Source organism: Callospermophilus lateralis, chromosome 4 (genome assembly GCF_048772815.1).
Source record: "Callospermophilus lateralis isolate mCalLat2 chromosome 4, mCalLat2.hap1, whole genome shotgun sequence".
In the NCBI taxonomy this organism is placed as follows: domain Eukaryota; kingdom Metazoa; phylum Chordata; class Mammalia; order Rodentia; family Sciuridae; genus Callospermophilus; species Callospermophilus lateralis.
The window spans coordinates 89,224,385-89,244,541 of NC_135308.1; the positions used below are offsets into that span (position 1 = coordinate 89,224,385).

At 37.3% G+C, this 20,157-nt stretch overlaps 1 protein-coding gene across 1 annotated transcript in view; it reads right to left on the reverse strand.

Moving 5' to 3' along the window:
• Positions 1–744: 744 nt before the first annotated feature.
• The window catches only part of St8sia1 (ST8 alpha-N-acetyl-neuraminide alpha-2,8-sialyltransferase 1), a 134,295-nt gene continuing 114,882 nt past the window's right edge, over positions 745–20,157 (reverse strand). Inside the window, exon 5 of the mRNA XM_076852725.1 lies at positions 745–1,231. Coding sequence (XP_076708840.1) covers positions 745–1,231 — 487 coding nt within the window. The remainder of the gene's footprint in view (positions 1,232–20,157) is intronic.

Consider the following 20,157-nt stretch of genomic DNA (forward strand, 5'->3'; position numbering starts at 1 on the left):
GAATTCACATCTTAAATTCTGAGGCAGGAAAGTGGCTCATGTTATCCAGACTATGAATCAACACAGTCTAAATTCAACAATGCTTCACATTGTCTAAGTAGACTTGACAAAAGGGGAAGAAACAAATCTTACTTAAAGTTTTAGAAATGGAGGAGAACTATAGTTAATGTAGACTTGGTTCAACAAATCACAATAATCAGTTACAGCATTTTGTATCCTTATTACTCAATAAGGGATTTTTTAAATCTACCCCATCACCTACCCACTGCCCCTAAACAGGGCAAAAAATAAATAATAATTTTTAAAAACCTACAGTCCTAATTCTAGTCTTAATAAGACAGGTCTTTTAAAATTATTATGAGCCAGCAACACTTTTGCCCTGGCATTTCCTTTATTCCTCCTTGATTAGTTCCGTAGCCTCAACAACTAGCATTCATCTTATTTTTGAATTGCATCTTCTAGATATGAACCACGCATATGTGCTTTACCAATGTCATTTCATCGGCATTTTGTGAGTTGTAAATTCACCATGTGCTGTAGAATGTTTCACAGGATGTTTCTTTTCTTCTTTGTCCTCCAAGCTGTCATTAAAAGTAGAGTTTTGCTTGGGTTTTTTGTTGTTTTTCTCTTCTTTTTCCAAGTGGCCCATGCAAATCCATGAAAAACTTGACCATTCTCCTTTGGAGTCACATAGAAAACCTACCAAAAGACCCTGTCTCAGTCCTCTCTCTCCTTCCACCGTCCCTAGGAAGTGGGCTGGAGCGAGGGCTCCTCACATGGGTCCAGCTGCATTCGCAGTGCACCAATTTTATGAAGATACCAGAGTTGGAGAAATTCCTCAGGCATGGCATGGAAGCCAGAGAAGGGCAAGACGTTGTCATAGTAGTGGTGGCTGATGGGCTGCTCATGCATATTCACAGAGAAGGGCCAGAAGCCATAGATGGCCACCTCTTCACAGAGGCCCAGGGCTGCACTCACCAGGAAGAGTCCTGTGGACAGGCGCTTGGCATGGATTCCCCTACTTTTCCAGAACTTTCCAATGCTACGAAGAAAGTTGGGGTTGGCAAAAAGCACTGTTTGATTGGCACCAACATCTGACAGTGTATAATAAACCCGGAGAGATGGCTCTGTTCCCGTCTTCATAGAAAAGGCAGGCATGTAGATGTAACTGTGGTTATAGATTTTCATGTTGTCCACAAATGTCTTTCTGGACCATAGCAGGTTCTGAAACCTATTAGAGAGAAGAGGCTCAATTAAACCTCAAGAAAAAGAAACATTAAAATCCACTCTTCTGTCTTCTGATGGATCAAATCATCTCAGCAAAACACATGAAAAAATACTTCACTTGTATTTAAAATCCCTCCTTGAACTTACCAATTATCTCTTACAAGAAGCCTGGCTTTCTCCCACCCAATGCCTTAAATTCAACTTAACATTCCCCAATGGAGTTCTTCTGAACTAAAATGCTTTGTACATTTTGCTCTTTTTCAAAATGTATTTACCTGGAATGTAAAAGGATTTAATTCTCATGAATTCCTAAAATTTGTTGACTGGGGGTCTGATGAAAGCTATATGCATGGTCTAATATCAGAATAGGAGTGGTTTCCTCACCGCAAATCAAAAGAATCTCTTCCAAGACACTTCTTCCCATTCAAACTCCATGATTATATAAGCGTTTAGTTAATCAATGTTATAACTAGGGTCTCACAACTTTGGATATAGTTCACACAAGGGCAGTTGCCCATCTTTAGTGCAGGTTATATAATATTATCCACATACAATAGTACATGGAAAAAGAAGGACTTCTAAAATGGTGCAGAGTTGCCCATATTGCTTGCTCCAAAGAACTCGACTTTGCTATGCTCTTTCAGTTTTGATTACATAAAGAGGCCCTCAGTTTCAAATGTATTCAACTAAAATTTAAGGTATACTTCCTATGAGTCAGTGGGGAAATGAAAAATTAATGAACCAATTTTGGGTCTCAGGAAATTCAATTCCCGCTGTGGTAACAAAAATATTAATGAATACAATATGATACTCCAAACGTAGTGGTTGATATTTGTATAAAGTAGAACAGAGATGGGGAAAATATTCCGCCTGTAAGACAGATCTGGGTCCAAGTTAGCTACAGAAAGGGGCAGTGTTTGAAGACACCTCCTCAGGAAAATAATAGAAAGAGTGGCAGCTAATCCAGAAAGGAGGGTGTGGTCATGGGCAGGTATATTGCAACAATGACAGAGGTCACTGTCCCTGGACTTTGGGAGATAGGGATGGTGGGGACAGTGGTTGAAGACATGAAGACAAGACATGCTGCAAAAACCCTTATATGTCTCTCCAATTTGTCTAGATATCACTCTGTGGCGATGGGGAACCTTCCCAGCAGAGGTTACTTACTACAGTTGTCAGACTGCATCAAAAAAAATATATAATGTATCGAAGATGATCTTGGCAAGGAAGAGGTTGGCAGCTTGGAGATTGGGCAAGAAGCTGCCAATGTAGCTCAAGAAGGGAAGGAAAGAAAAAGGAAAAGGAAAAAAGACAATCCAGGAGACTAGGTCTTAACTTTGGATTTCTTCAAGAATCCAAACTGCTCGTCACCAGTTACATGCAGGTGAAGCAATAGCATCTATGACAAGAACTGAGCCACAACTAGCAGGGGGAAGTCCCTGACATGCTGAGAGGCTCATTATAAATATGTGAAATTAAAACTCTGAATATACAAATCCATAGGATTTTATGTAGTAATCAGTGTTATTTATTCTGCCTGCCAAGAAACAAAGGAGTGTTTCTCAAGCCCAGAAGGAAGGAAAATCTCTGTTTTTTTTTTTTTTCCATGTCCTTGATCTAGCAGCTGCCTTTGGTAATTTTCCCTGTGCACAGACAAATAAAGAAGTAGTAACAGGGTCTTTCAGAAGTACCACCACTTTACCCTAGCAGAACCATGGAAGCACAGTCAACCATGTTCTGTAGCTGAGTCAATCCCACTAACAAGACAATGGATTCTTGCTTCCCAACTTTGACATGGGATCTGCTCAGCAATTCTTTTATTTCTTCCATATCCACCCATATCTTCTGCTGTCTTCCTTAAAACATTGATGCTTTCCAACCATGTAGATAACCTCCTACTTCACTGAAGAATAGTTCTCAAGCTCTAGTCAGAATAACCTAGAGAGTTCACTAAAATCAACTTCCTGAGTTCTGATAAGAATGATCCAAGGGTGGAAATTTTATCCAGTAGTCTCTGGTGATTCTGATAGAGATGTCTATGAAATAAACTTATTTAGAAGCTCAAAACATTAATGTGAGATGCCTAGCTTTTTGCATCTGTCCCTCAATACCTCTTTCTTTAAATCTTCTAATTTTATCTCTGCTACCATCCTAAGAGGAAGAAACACTCTCTCTTTCCCTTTGTATCTTGGGACAAGTTTTTTTTTTTCCACACTTCCTAAAGAACTCATGTTCTAAAGTAGGTTCCCCTCTTTGAACATTTAACTGTTTCACCTCTACTAAACCATTTTCCCTGTCTTCTAGACATGTTTAGAACTCCCCCCTGAGAGCTTTATTGAAATATATTTTACAACTTAAAAATGTGTATATTTAGGGTGTGCTTACCACATCATGTTAGAACTTACTACGAGAAAGCTCTTGATATGCCCACACTGTTCCCTGAGCTACATTTTGTTCTCTCATGTCACCATCAACATTTCAAGAGCAGTTAGATATACTTCTATTGTCTTTCATTCTTGCAACAGTATTCTCCCTCCTTATTACTGTCCAATTACTCCTATTCCCCAGGGCTTTGCTGGCTCATGGAACTGATAACTTTTATCTCTGCAGTGGACTACACATTAGTAGAGAATTACTGAGGGGATTCAATAAAATCATGACAATTGATTTTGTTTCCTATGGTATAAGCTGACTGGTTATTCTTGAAAGGGATGGTCTTTCCTCTTAAAAAATGAGCTCCATCTTTAATTTACTATAATCTCAATTTTATGGACATTGTCAAACAACCAGTTTATTCATTGTATTTCAGTGTTTTTATCTGTCCCATTCTTCAACAAATGACTTTAAGGATTCAATTCTATAATTATTTATGGCCCACCCCATGTAATTAATATTTTTCCTGGTCAAGAGTTTAATAGAATTGGTTATGAATTTTACTAAATTATAATAAAATTCCTCTGGAATGTAAAAGACTGACACTCAGCTGTCTCCATGTCCTTCCCCTGTGCTCCAGCTATACCTGTGTGCACACCTGTGTATAGATTCTGTTCTGTTCATTCATTCATTTCCCTGGTGAAGTTCTGCCTATAAATCAATACTCAACTTCATCTTTTCCTTTTTAAGGCATCTTTCTTTCTTCCACTTTAAGCATTTGTAAATTCTTTAGAAGAACTAATCATATATATCCTTTAAGACTATGAACTCATTGAGACAAAGGACATGTCTCATTCATCTTTTAATTTTTATATTCTAACTCAGATGACTTGTGTGCTGAATAAATGGAAAGTAATTAAATAATAATTGAAAAGAATAAAAATTAAATTTAATTGGCTTATGAATTATTAAAATAGAAATTATTAATATATAATGAATATGGGCATGAAGGAAAAACCCATCCAAAGAGTAGAGTGAAAACACAGAAATATAGCATATCTTAAAAATGAATTTAAGATGATATAATGGAGATAAAATCAACAATTTTAAAAATTATTCAATAAAAGGTATTAACACAGCTAGTATCCATTTGGAATTTTGAGGCAGAATAGATTCAGGCTTCACAAGAAAATCACAAAATAGTTTCAAGATATGTAAGAGAAATATTTTAAATCTACAATATAAGAAAACAACTGCAGATTTAGACATTTGCAAAATATCTTTCAACAAAGGAAAATATTGACAAAATTGATATGTTAAGGTGTGAAATTTCATTACTATGAAAAATAAAATACTAAAATAAAAATAAATTAGTCTGAAAAATATTTATAGCAAATTTGATAAACAGAAGGCTTATATTTCGAATATTATAGTCTAAATATATTGATATTGACATATTGATATGAAAATTTAAAAAACAAACAAGCTAAGAGTCAATTAGCAAAAATATTAAATCATTTTGGTTATGAATTGCTAATTAGGATGTAAAATTGAACAGAATAGAGAAATGATGAGGGTTCATTTCTCCCTTCCTACAATAAATCTCTGCAATAAGAGAAAAGATGTTTTTGAAAATATGTACTCATAAAAAAGAAAAGAAAGCAAACCCTCAGTGGATCTCAATCTGGGTTACCTCTGAAAAACAAAGTCTACCTTAAGAAAACAGAGCATGAACTAACTAGCCAAGTTCTACTCTGAAAGGTGGCAGTGCCCTATGCCTGGAGCAGGAGATATCAGGAAAGGTGGGTGTCTTGGAACAACTGGCCAGGGTATTGTTCAGATTATGGGATAGCTGGCACATCCAGATAGGTAAAACCCTAAAATCTTTCACTGGTCAATTATCACTGTATGTGTGGGAGAGGGTGTCAGTCTTCGGGCAGGGACACTGGGTGCATGCCGAGAAATGGATCAGCCAAGGGTTAACTGGGAACTTTCAACTCACACAACATCCACAGACAGGCTGAGACTCCCAAGTGGAAGGATGACACTCCACCAAGAGAAAAGACTTACAGATAACAACATTTAGGAGCCACCCGAGAGAAAGCAACCTTGCCACTTTCTCAACTCAAAGTAAAGTTTACCCTTCAGCAAGTGCAGGGTCTGCATAGAGCTTCTAGATCTAAAGAACCAGGATCAGAAGACAATGAAGGACAGCCTCTGACCCAAGAGTCCGAGATCAAACTGGAAAAACAAACGCAAAGAAAACCAAGATCATTCAATGGGCAGAAGAAAAAAAAAAAAAAACTCTTAAAAATCTATAATTAGTTTGTTTAGAAATATTAATTGCCATTGCGTTCGGACTAGGATGCTATAAAAAGAAAAAGAACATTTAGGTAATAAGAAAGAGCTGCTGTCAATTAAAAAAAAAAAAAAATAGAGCAACAGATGAATTCCGGTAAAGAAAAGCTTCAGGAAAACAGCTACACAGTAGGCCTAGAAAGCCATCCATCAGATTCTGGTGAGCAAAAAGGACAGCTCCAGGATGGATGTCTCAACAACAACAAAAAGTGCCCCTGACAGACTAATGTGTTTGGCAATCAAAAAAGAAGAGCTGCGGCTCCAAAGGGAGACGAGCCATGAATTACTGCTGCATGAAGAGGCTTTATTAGATCTGGGGGAAAATTAAAAGTTGAACAGGATGTAAGATACTTGTAATAAGCTTTGTGTCTCAGATGGGAACTACACCTAAGTAAGACACTAAAACCTTACCACTGAGAAACTGATTTGATTGTGATATGACTGGAATGGGAGGCCAGGAAACCACAGTGTGTGGGAGGAGGGGTGCTCTGTGGGCATGTTAAGGGAGCTCCGGCTTTGTTTTTCCACAAGAAGCCAACAGACATGTTGGAAACATAAAAATTGTAATTAAGCATGCTGCTTTCTCATAAAAATTTTTAAAAGGGCCTTTTGACAAGCTGAAAGGAATTGATTTATAGATTGCTGCTTTTCATTTTAAAGTTTTTTGTACTATTTGAGTTTTTACAACTATGTACTGTGTTATTTTTATAAAAATACATTTTAGAATCATAAAAAAGATAAACATTCTGTGTTTAATCAAATGCACAAGGCCACCAAGAAAATACAATGGTTGAGAAATTTTCTGTACTTTAAGTTTAAACAAAAATGTATATATGTAGACAGAGAGAGCAAAATCTGGTAAATGCAACAGACAGAAAATCACAAATCCATAATCATAGTGAGTCTTAATTTTAAAATAATGCATATATTTACAATGAAATAGAAAATTTCTGAAAGCGACTGTATTTCATATTACAAAAGAGAAATCAACATATTAAAACAATCATTACACAGCTACATTGTCATAAAAATGTAATAAAATGAGAAGACAACATACAGAAACACACACTGAAACAACATTTTTAAAAAGCATTTCACCTGTGTAACTATACACATACCAATAAAAACATTAAAAATTTTCAAGTATATTTATAAAGGAAAGTCTTTCAGTAATTACCTATCTAGTGTATACAACAAAACTAACCAAAAAATGATCTGTTGGAGCCAATAGAGAGTTACACAAGATCTTTTTAGCTTCCCTACATAGCAGAATTAATATTTTTGAAAAGTATAATAAAACAAAGATTTTATTTATACTAACAAAACAGCCCCAAAACACATTGAAATAAATTTGTAAATAAATATTTAATATTTATTGAAAGACATCTCCCCATAAAATTTGCAGATTTAATGTAATCTCAACCAAAACTCCAAAATTTGATGATAGGATGATTCTAAACTTCACATGGGAGATATAAATCAGTATGCATACTCAAGACAATATTGGACAAAAGAATAAGAAGGAGGACTTAACTCTTCAATATCAAAATTATACAAGTATCATAATAAAAATGCTAATCAAATTATAGGTAGATATTCACAAATCCACAATCATAGTGAGTTTTTGTGCGAGAACAGTAAATATACACTAAAATAGGACAAAGAGTTTCTAAATGGATCTTTGCACATCTGAGAATCTCCTACATGATAAGTGACATTTCAAACCAGTTCAGAAGAAACTGAATATTTCAAATTGTACTGGGACCACTAGTTAATCAGTAAGAACTAAGATAAATTTATTTCTCATACTGTTCAAAAAGTTCCAGATGGAATAATGATACTTTATAAAAGAAGAATAAACAAATGAGAAATATCTGTAGGATATTTTTGGGATACAAAAATCATTGTAAAATAATGCATGGGATGCAAAAATGCATAGAGCAAAGGATTTGATAAACATGACTGCTTTGAAAATTAAAGATTTCTATAAGGCAAATGTTATATAGATAAAACTCATTATGTCCCATTTTCCTGTATATAGGACACCTATAGAATTAAACTGAGTAATTGAGTAATGTTATAAGTGTCCTATAAAGTTTTTGTAGGTTTTTATAAGTGTCCTAAGTATACATAGGATGATGAGACATTAAAATTTAATGTTACCCAGAAGGCTGAGGGAGGAGAAGCTCAAGTTCACCGCCAGCCTGGCCAACTTAGTAAGACTCTGTCTCCAAAGAAAAAAAATAGAAAGGGGCTGGGGATATAGTTCTGTTGTAGTGTATCCCTGGGTTCAATCCCCAGTACCAAGAAAGAAAAAGAGAGAAAGTGGTGGGGGGAAGGGGACGTGAGTGAGCAGACTGGAAGAAAATGTTTACAACATACACAACAAAAGATTAGTACCCAGAATATAAACGACAAGAATCAATTACAAATATGCCAATAACAAATATAACAAAGAATCAGTATCCAGAATAAAAACAATAAAAATCGATAACCAACATATAAATAGCACAATAGAGAAATGGACAGTGATGTAGAACTGTGGAGCCTGAGGTTAGAAAGTTCAAAGGAACGATACCCTTATTAAAATATGTATAACCTCGCTAGCATTAAAGCTGAACTTGATAGCCTTTAATAGTAACTAGTAAAATCATAGCAAAGTAATTTTTTCACACATCTGATTGGTAAAAATTATAATACCTTATAATAAGATGGCTAGGAAGAGTGTGAGAAAAAGTTCAAGTATCTCATATTTTAAATGCTTGAGACCAGAAGTGTTTCAGATTATGGAATATCTGCATATACACAATAAGCTATCTTGGGGATTATACTCAGACCTAAACTAAAAATTCATTTATGTTTCACCTACATCTTATACACATAGCCTGAAGTAATTTTACACAGGATTTTTAGTGTGTCTGCATTTCAAATGTGACCCATCACATGAGGTCAGGTATGGAATTTTCCACATGTAGTGTCAGGTTGGTGCTCAAAAATGTTTCAGATTTTGGAGCATTTAAAATTTCTGATTTTCACAGTAGGTAAGCTCAACTTGTACTTTTATGCTTCAAATGACCGTATGAATTGTTACAGTTTGAAAAGATGATTTAGCATTTCTAATATGCACACTTACTGCCACCAGTTCGAGCAGTATTCTGGGCCCTCTTACACCATAGCTGCAGTGGCCTCTGAGTGCCTAGGCACCTAAGCCTAGTGAAACAAATCCTGGGAAAACAACTTCCTATGCACCCCTGTGTGAATAGGATGTTCCCATTATCTCTTAAACAAATTTTCATTTTTACATCCTTAAACCTGCCATGTGTATGGTCTTGCTGATTTCTGAGATGCCTTCAAGGCATCTTGTCTTTGTACAAAGTACAAAGCTTTATTAAGCTTTATTACCCTTCTACATCTTCCTCAGCCCCAATATTACATGTGTTTTTCTGGCCAAACTGTAAGTTTTTCAAATAGTTCCTCTCTGTTTTCTGCTCCCAATTCACACAGTAAACCTACCAAAAGTTGGGCCACCCTGCAATTTCCACCATCAGATTAATTAGTCCATCACCTTTGAATTTGGCCTCACAGAAAGTATCAAGATATGGACAAAGAAATTATAGACAAGTTCTTTGCTAGAATGTAACACAAATGGACTCTAATCCAATTTTCAATAGAGTTCTCATTCCCATCTGAAACCTCATGAGCACATTCTTTACTGTCTGCATTCCTATCAGCATTCTGGTCTTCTGAGCTCCCACCGGAATCATCAACTAAGATCTGCATACAACATTCAAAGGATTTTACAGCATGCATCTCCAAACTTTTTCAAATTACTCCTGCAAATCAGTTCTAAAGGCTTGTAAACTGCATAATCAGATACAATCACAGGAATGACTCCACTCCTTGCACCAATTTCTGTACGTATCAGTATTTTGTTGTTGTGACCAAAATACCTAATAAGAACAACTTACAGGAGGAGAACCATATTTGGCTCACAGTTTCAAAAGTTCAATCAATGGTTGGCTGATTCCATTGCCACGGCTCAAGGTGAGGCAGAAATCATGGTGGAAGGGTGTGAAAGAGGAAAGCGGTCTCAGCTCATGGCAATCAGGTAGCAGGGGATGAGGGACAGGGAGGAGCCAGGGACAAGATAGAGTTCCCAAGCGCACACCTGCAGTGACCTATTTTCTCTAGTCATTCCTCACCTGCATACAGTTACTTCCCAGTATTCCATCAAATGGTTAATCCACTAAATAGATGACTCTACCAATGAGGTAACATCTCTCATAGTCTAATCATTTCACCTTTGAATAATTTTTCATTAACATATGAGTTTTGAGAGAACATTAAAGATCTAAATCATAACAGGTCCCAATATCCCCTTCAAAGACATGCCCCAAATGATCTTCTTTTCATTTGGTCCCACCTCCTAAAGGTTTTCCCTTTCCCTAAAGCACAGTGGGCTGGGGCCCAAACCTTTAACACATGGGCCTTTGGGGGACACTCCAGATCTGAACTGCAGCAGTATCTATGATGTTTTCTTAAATATACAGAAAATTAGAAACTATCTAAATGTGTATCAATAAGATACCATAAGATCCATGCTATGGATACATGGTAGTTTTTGTTTGTTTTGTACCAGGGATGAACGCAGGGGTGCTTAACCACTGAGCTATATCCCCAGCCCTTTTTTAAAAAAATAAAAATATTTGATCTAGAAATAAGGTCTCACTGAGTTTCTTAGAGCCTCACTAAATTGCTGAAGCTGACTTTGAACTCACGATCCTCCTCCCTTGGCCTCCTCAGCTGTTGGGATGATGGGTGTGTGCCACCATGCCCAGCCATGGCAGTTCTTTTAATGACACAGCTCTATTTTTATTTAAATTGAATTATTTCCAAAACAAATGTTACCTAGAGAAATGAAGTTGAGAATTATTACTCCATTTTATATAGTTGTTTATCATATAAAAATGTATATTATATGAGATAAAGATAGATATTTTCTTTGGCTACAAGTATGGATGTAAATTCATGGGAAAATATTGAAAGGATACATTAAGCTGAAAATAATGGCTAACTCAGGGGAGAGGAGTGGTAGGGCAGGAATACTGGGGAGGTAAAAAAAACTCAAGCTTTGTAATACTTTTATTTGTTTGAAGATTAATATATTTATATGTGTTGCCTGTGTTATTAAATATTTCCTTCTAACAGTTTGGGCTCCTTGGTGATCACACAAATGCAATATAAAACAACTGAGTTTCTAGTTTACTTTTTTCTGTGCAATAATAAATTAGGGTTATAGTGTACTTTTAAATTTTTTAAACATTATTATAACTTTGATTTTGCAGTTTAAAACAGTTTTTTAAAAGATCAAGTTAAGGGGCTGGCTCAGAGGTAGAGCGCTCACCAGCATATGTGAAGCGCTGGGTTCTATCCTCAGCACCACATTAAAAAAATATATGTATGGTGTTCACCTATAACTAAAAAATAAGTATTAAAAAAAGTTAATTTATCTCCAGAGTTTATTTCATTTTAAACATCCATTTGTTTTACATAAAATATTTGTCCTAATCTTTTTCACTCTTACCAACTTTAATATGAACATTTTCATTATTATTTACTTCCTGTTGAAACGCTTCAGCTACTTTTCCAGTGAGCTAACTCATTTCCTCACATTATTTGCTTGCTTTTCTGACGTCTTTGGACCATTCGCCATTTTGAGGCTACTCACTGTCATTTTCCTGTCTCTTTGAGCAGATGCTTGTTTACCCAGCTGTTGCTTCCTTTCCTTCTGTCAATAAGGGTTAATTCTGTGTTGATCCACAATACTTTCCTCCTTTGTACCTTCTCATCCTCTGAGTGTATTTCTTCTACAGGAAAATATTTTATCAGATTGCAAAGAATACTCCTTACCAAGCTGTGCCACTAACAGATAAAGCACAGTAAATATGACCTAAGAATGCAAACTTTAAAAATATTTGCAGACTATGGGCTTGATTGTGGCTCAGTGGTAGAGCACCCGTCTTGCAAGTGAGAGGTTCTGGGTTTGATCCACAGCCCACATAAAAAATAAATAAAATAAAAAATACTGTGTCCAACGACAACTAAATAAATATTAAAAATGTTGCTAAGAGGGAAGAAATTTAGGACAGACCTTTCACATATGAATATGTCTGAAATGAATTTGGAGGGATGAGGAGAAGTTAGCTACACCAACAGACCTGATGGAGAAGAGCATTCTCAGCCAAAGGAGTAGTGCTGGCCAAGGTGAGAGAGGGTGGCATCCAGAGAAATGGAAATAACTGAACATGAGTCTTGGGAGTGGCTAGAGATGAGGCTAGCTTGAAGCATCGGACATGATAAAAGAAGGTTCTGTAGCCTTCTTTTATCAAGGAAGAGGTTTTACTTACAAGGAAAAATGGAAACTAATTAATATGTTGTTAGTCCAGAGAATGGCAAGGGTCTTACCACAGCTGCAACAGGAGAGGAAGAAGCTGACTTTGGTGACCGGGTGGAGCAGAGCTGATCTTCAACTGGGGAGCAATAGTAAGGTGCCTGGGACTGGCAGGGCCAGGGCTGATTTAGTGCCTCTCCTGTTCAAGTTGTTAAATATTCTCACTCCTAGAAGTGACCGTGGCTGCAGTTTGGAGGACAGGGAAACTTGGATTTGTGGTGACTCCTTTCATGATGTTGTGTTACACAAAGAAGGTGGTTTGAAGAGAAGACTATTACTTAATTTTGAATATGCAGAGTCATGGACATGAGCCACCCAGAAGAAAAGTGGGTTACAACACAAAACTGAGAAATCACAGCATTGAAACAGTGTGGCGGGGGGGGGAACAGAGGTAGAGCAGTAGCAAAAGACAGATGAAATGAGAGACCAGAGTGAATCAGAAGTGCATGTAACAGAAAGAGAAAGGGTTTCAGGAGAGGTTCATTGCTAATGGCTACAGAGAGATCAAGTGAAATAAAGACCGAAAATGCTCTGTGCAGATTTAGCAGCATGAACATTATTAACATAGACCTATTTCAGTAGAAATCAATGTAGATCATTAATTGAACACTCAGTGTCTCTAGGTGCCAAACAAGTTAAGAAAATATGTGAAGGGGCCAGACATAAGACAAGAGGGAGCTGATCTAGAAATGGAATGTGCATTTCCTATGTAAAGGATCTCAAATTTAAAAGAAGCAAAAGAATGGAAAATAAATCTGCTGTCTGGGTCTGATCTGTTGGATACAAGTTTGATGTCAACACTCAAAGTTTACTCAAAATTCCAGGTGACAATTAAGACCACAGAACCACAGGTCCTTTTGAGGGGAGGGAGGGAAATGTAGCAGATATAGTAGACATGGTCTCTCATTTATTCATTACATTATTAGCAATCTGGGATAAAAAATGGAAAAACATCAAATTACAGAAATAATCCGCAAACTCTATTATAAGATTTGTGAAGAGCACATTATCCCTTCTCTTCTGTTGAGAAAACTGAGAAGCAGATGGTTAAGTTCTACAATGAAGTCGCATAACAGGAATGTAGTAGACCTTGGCTCCACTCTGCCACGGAGTCCATGCTCTCAGCTACATTGTGCAGCTTTTCCCTGAGTCAAAGATGCGTCCCTCCTGTCCTTAATTCATTCCTTCACCTATAATCTGGGTTCTCTTCCTTTCACCTTCTCAAGAACGAGCCCACATCATCCTCTTCATTGCCTTTAACCTCGACTACTTCCCTTCATTGGCCCTTGCCCCACGCGGGAACATTACAGGTGGAACATTCTCAGTAACAGGGCAGTCAAAATACTTTTAAGAAAAGAGATTTCCAATGTTAGAATTTTAAGTTCTTTGCTTGATGGTTTTTCAGTGTCTCCTCTCCCTCACCTCAAAATATCTATACAGTCTACTAAATATACATAATGCCTTTAGGAATGGTATTCAGAAGAATTAAGGGCAGGAATCTTTCAAATAAACAAACACCATATCAACATAAGCTTATGGGAATTCCCAGAATATTGGAGAAAGCATTGAATTAACTGGCAGACACGGGGTAGGAATTCCAAATCAATCTGAAAGAACCTCAAGGTTCAGCGTGATCTCTACTCACATCTGAATTGATTCTGATGACTTCCTAATCTCTACCTCCAGTCTTGCTCCAGAAAGCTCCGAAATCATACAGCAAAATAGCTGAAGGCCTAAGACTGTGAATTCCAAAGCACTAACACCTACATGTGAGTCCCATCTCTTATTAACATTGTGAATTTAGTCAGGTTTCTTAAGTTGTATGTACTTTGATTTCTTCATCCATACAATAGGGATATGGTTGTATCTAGCTCATAGAGATTCATTATCATATGAATTGATACCTGTGAAGTCTCTCGAACAGTACTGTCCCATAGTAAGCACTCAATAAATATTAGCACTTATTATTACTACAGCCAATACACACCACTGTTGGGACCGTGGCCATTATAGGGTGTTGGCTGAGGTGGCCTCATGGGTTCTTCCAGAGCATTTCCGTATACGTGACCTGGCTGGATTGGCATTGGGCTTTTGACCTTAGTCCCGCCTAATGGTTTAATCTGAAATCTGCCTAGGCCCCTTAGTAATAGTGACGTACCTGCTCCTTATTGGTTCTTGCTACTGTCTCTTCTTAGTCCCTCCTATCACTATCTAACCTTGTCCCTGACACAATAAAGTTGAGATTATTGCACCTTCACCGTTGCTCCCGAATAGGTGTGATTGTGGGCCAGGCTGGATGGTGGGCCGGTCGAGACACTTAACCCTCTCGCTCAGTCCCGGAGACACTAGCTGGTCTAGTGCGCTTCACTACCTCTGTCGGAGGGCGGTTCCGACAGCTGGTGCCTTGGAGACGACAGGGTGTCTCCCACGTACCCTTGTGGCGGGGGGGCGACACACCACTGGTCGTTTCCATTTGGATTCATTCATACACAAATTATTTTCTGAGAACACATTAGGTGCCAGGCCCTGCTCTGTGCACTAAGGGATGTAGCAATGGACAATATAGACCAAGTCTTTACCTTCATGGATCATTTATTGGAGTGAGAAAAGACAGCCAACAAACAATATGTGGGGAAGGCAGTGGGGTAAGAGAAGAGACTGAGGGTACTGTAATTTTATTTAGGATGAAACTTTAGCAGAGGTTTGAATAAAGTAAGGAGGGCAGTCCTGTGGAGATCTGTGGGAAGCATCTCAAATGCAATATTCTCTTCCCAAAACCTAGTGCAATAACCATACTCCTTATACAAATATTCTGTACAACCATCTACCAGGGACTTGAATAAAGTCTTCCCTTTCCTGCAGATTCTGTGTCTAGTTGGGCTACTCTTATGGTTTGGATCTGGAATGTTCCCCAAAAGTTCATGTTTTGAAAGGTTGGTCCCCAATGCAGTAAGGTTCAGAGGTTGGGCTTTTAAGCGATGATTGGAATCACGGGGCTGTGACCTCATCAGTGCATCAGTCCATTGAATGCATTGATAGCTCAATGGATTCCTGGAAGGTGGGATCTAACTGGAGGAAGTAGGCCACTATTGGGGGCTTGTCCTGGAAGATTTTATCTTCCCTCTCTGGCCCCCCTTCCCTGCTTCCTGGCTTCCATGAACTTCAGCTTTCCTCCACCACTGCCTTCCACCATGATGTTTCTGCCTTCAAGCTAGCTGACCATGAACTGACACCTCTGAAACCATAAATCCAAAATAAACTTTAACTTCTCTAATTTGTTCTTGTCCGATATTTTGGTCACAAGCAACAAAAAGTGGGCTAACACAGTTACTAACTTCCACTTTTGTGACCTTTTGAGCTTATCTTTCTATCATTCTCCAATTATTACTTAGAGATTACACGATGGGAAATGGCCATTCTTCAGGTCAAAACATTTGCCTCCTGTTGGTAATAAGAGAATAAAGAGGAGGATCCAGTCAAGGACTCTACGGCCCCAGGGGAATAGAACTAGTGGGTGAAAGAAGTTTGGTTCCACAAATGACAATGTGGAGTAGAACCCTTCTCCATCCCTTTACACCCTCAAATAGCATGTGGGTGAGAAGAATATTTTATTGTATTCAGCCAGAGAGGTGTGGGGCGATTTGCTACAGCAATTAGTCCACTCTAAGTGATGCATAACCTCAGTGCCACAGTTTCAATTTCAGGTTTTCATCTATTCTCCTTGGTATCATTGCAACAGAATCCAAATGGATCTCTCTTCTCAGTATTCCCCAAGAAAATTTCCTAAGCTCCTATATGATCATGGCACTTCCTGACAAGGGGAAGTTCTAACAGTGGCTTTTCCACATCTTCAGAGAGAGCCCAAGCAACCTGGATATTCAAAACCCTTGGTCATGTAATCCTGCCCAACTTCTCTAGTCTCCTCTTGCCACTGATCATCATCGTCACTCTATTCTGGCCCCTTCCAGTTACAGTACTTGATGTTCAAATAAATCCTAACACTCATGCCTCTAAGCCATTGTACACACTACTCCTTCTGTCTGAAGTGAATGTCCTCTGTGCCCTGCTAATTCCCACTATCTTTCAGGACTTAATCCACAGCATCTACAATAGAAAGTGTTGTATGATTCTGAGTTGTATTTGGTATTTAACTATTTTACTTTGTGTTCTCTCTCTTTCTCTCTTTCTTACAGATTGAACCTAGGGGTTCTCTACCACTGGGCCACATCCCCAGTCCCTTTTATTTTTATTTGGAGACTGTCTCACTAAATTGCTCAGGCTGGCTTCAAACTTGAATCCCCCTGCCTCAGCCTCTGGAGTCACTAGGATTGCAGGTATGCACCACCATGCTTGGCTAACTTTGTGTTCTCTTAGTACTTAATTTTAATCAAGGTTCTTATCATCTAGTCAGGCAGTTATCTCTCTAATTTTTATACTACTTACTGAATTCTTTCAGAAAAAGTCAATGTCCTTTACTTTTGTGTCCTCTAAGCTTAATACTATGGCTGACACAGGGGAGGCATCTAATAAGTGGTTGTCAAATGAATAAATACTACAGGATCATGTTAATTAACTAAATGTTTTTGCACCTTTCTCACAAAATGCATTTAATTGCTTCTTTCCAATATATGCTACAGGAAAATGAAAAAAAAAATCGCCCCCCAGGAATATTAAGATAATATAAGAGATACTTTTGATTTCTTTCCCATTTGTCAAGCACTATTTTCTATCTCTGACTTTTATGCAAACTACTTCCCTGCCTGAAACTGAAAAGTGGATAATTAGGACCTGAATAGCACTCTTCAATACAATCCCTCATTAGATGCTAGTTCATTTTCTTGTAAACAGAATATGGTAATTTCTGGCAAACATCAAACCTTCCAAGAATCATACAACCATTTTTAATTTCAGGAACTATTTAGAAAAATCTCATTCTTTTTCAGGATGAATAAAATGGTGCTTGCTGTTTCTCTGACCATTAAGTAGCCTTGTTTTCTGTTTTCTTTCTTTTGTAGTTCTTTGAATAGCAATTATATTTATTTCTCTAGGTTTTTCCATATGAAAGTCAAGCCATACTAAACTTTCAAAAACAGATATTGACTCATTTCAAGACATATAAAATTATATGAGGCGTATTCTAATCTATGGAGTGTCATTGTTTATGTAAGAAAATTATGGCATTGTTGACATAAAGCAATAGTTTTGTATTTTAAAAGATACATTACATTTTTGGAAGGCCACTGATTTTTTCCATATTTGCATCTATGTTTCTAATATAGATGATGATCTCTAATGTGGGTTACAATTACAAAAGAAGATATTTCATTGAGAAGACTGTAGTGTTCACTGTCTTGTAAAACCAAACTGTAGCATTAACTTAATTACTTCATCTCCTTATGCCTCACTTTTCTCATCTAAAACAATGACGATCATAACAGCACTTTATGTCTAGGACTATTAGAAGGACTCGACGAATTCATATGTATGATGTACTTAGAATAGTGCCTGGCATTTAAGTCTTGTAATTTCTAGATATCATCATCATCATCATCATCATCATCATCATCAATCATATTTCTTTCTTTGCAAGATCAAGTGATGAGAATCTGAATCTTAAGGAACTCCTCTAGATGGTTGGGGTGGTGGCTCAGCAGTAAAGTGCTCGCACAGCAAGTGAGAGGCCCTGGGTTCAATCCTCAGCACCACATAAAAATAAATAAAATAAAATAGAGGTATTGTGTCCAACTAAAAAGAACTCCTCTATAGAAATAAATACCTCCTTTGAGGAAGTAAGTTACAACTTAAATGAAAAACCAGGGCACAGCTGGCCCACATGTTTACTGGAATGCCAAGATGCATGTAAATAAATTTTCACATCTTGTTTTTCATTATTCTGTGAAACAAAATTAAAACATGTAACCAATATTGCAAATGTCCAGCGAGTGCTTGAAAATGAAGAGGAAGAATAAGGGCAGGAGAGATTGGAATTGGGGATTCAGAGAAGGAAAGATAATTCTGAGCCTCAAAAGAGAAGCACCCATTAGCCACTAGAATACAGGAAACGCCCACAAACCTTTGAAATATAAGGCAGGCATTCTTGAGCAACCCAGCTATGTCCTTAGTCCTAGCCCTTGACCCAGGCCATTATCTGAAAAAAAGTAACTCAAGGGCAATGTCTAAGCGCTAGAAAAACAAATATAAAATTGTATTACTCTGGCTCCACCTCTAGTTCAGCCCCTGGCAACTCTCCCATGACTTGAGATGATCCACTTTCTCTCTTAATCAAGGAATATATATCCCTTGATTTGCCCCCAAAGCTTCTCACTCTCAAGATGGCCAGCATTCTCCCCTGAACGTGTATTTCTAACCTTACTCCAAAAGACATTGTTTCCTGAGACAGCCTGAATTCTCTCTTGAATGCACATCTTCTTTCCTAAATAAATGTGTCTGGGTCTCTGGCTGGCACAGGCTGAAATTCTTTTCCCTCACATTTGACACGGACCCCACTTGTTCTGAGTCAAAGTCCCCCTCCACAGCCACTTCTCTGGTGACACAGGGATCAGTGACAATAGTGAACTGCATATAATTTGTCAGAAATTCATTTAGAGCACAAATATCAAGGCAGCTCTCTTTTCTTTATTAAAAAAGAAAAAAAAAAGAAACTAAATAGAAACAAGGTTTTATAAGAAAATGGATTCTTTCCAAAATATCATAAATGAACCATCTTTATTTTATCACAAAAAATACACACTCTACTTTAAGGTAATCAATGAATCTATTTGCATTTGCAATGAAATTTTTTCATATTCTGCGCATTATTTGAGTATTGCATTTATTTAATGTATTTCATTATTCAAGTGTTATTTAAGTTTTTACCATCAAAATATCTCAAATCTAAATTAGGTAGTGTTTTATTCTATTTCTATAATCTTATTACTTTTCAATTGAAATGTTAGAAAATAAATTAAATTTCTCTTTTGTGATATGAACTCAAATTGAAAATCTAAGAAGGATACAAAGGCAGGGATCCTTTTCCCCTGGGAATTGGAGCAGGAAGGGTGGCATCAGCTACACTTAAGACTGAGATTCAAGTTGAGAGTGAGGGAATTTCATACCACTGCCCAGTCCTCTGACTAAATCTGAAGAAATGAGAGAGAATTTAATGCTGTGCACACCCTGCCTTTGGTTAGGTGGTTTGGCTGGTTGAACACTGGCTATGGAAAGCCATAAAATAACAAATTTGTGGAACCTTCTCGATTAGAATCTTTTTTAATTTTTATTTATTGGTTGTTCAAAACATTACAAAGCTCTTGACATATCATATTTCAAATATTAGATTCAAGTGGGTTATGAACTCCCATTTTTACCCCAAATACAGATTGCAGAATCACATCGGTTACACATCCACATTTTTACATAATGCCATATTAGTACCTGTTGTATTCTGCTACCTTTCCTATCCTCTGCTATGCCCCTCCCCTCCCCTCCCATCTTCTCTCTCTACCCCATCTGCTGTAATTTAATTCTCTCCCTTGTTTTTTTTTTTCCCTTTCCCCTCACAACCGCTTATATGTAATTTTGTATAACAATGAGGGTCTCCTTCCATTTCCATGCAATTTCCCTTTTCTCTCCTTTTCCCTCCCACCTCATGTCTCTGTTTAATGTTAATCTTTTACTCCTGCTCTTCCTCCCTGCTCTGTTCTTAGTTGCTCTCATTATATAAAAGAAGACATTTGGCATTTGTTTTT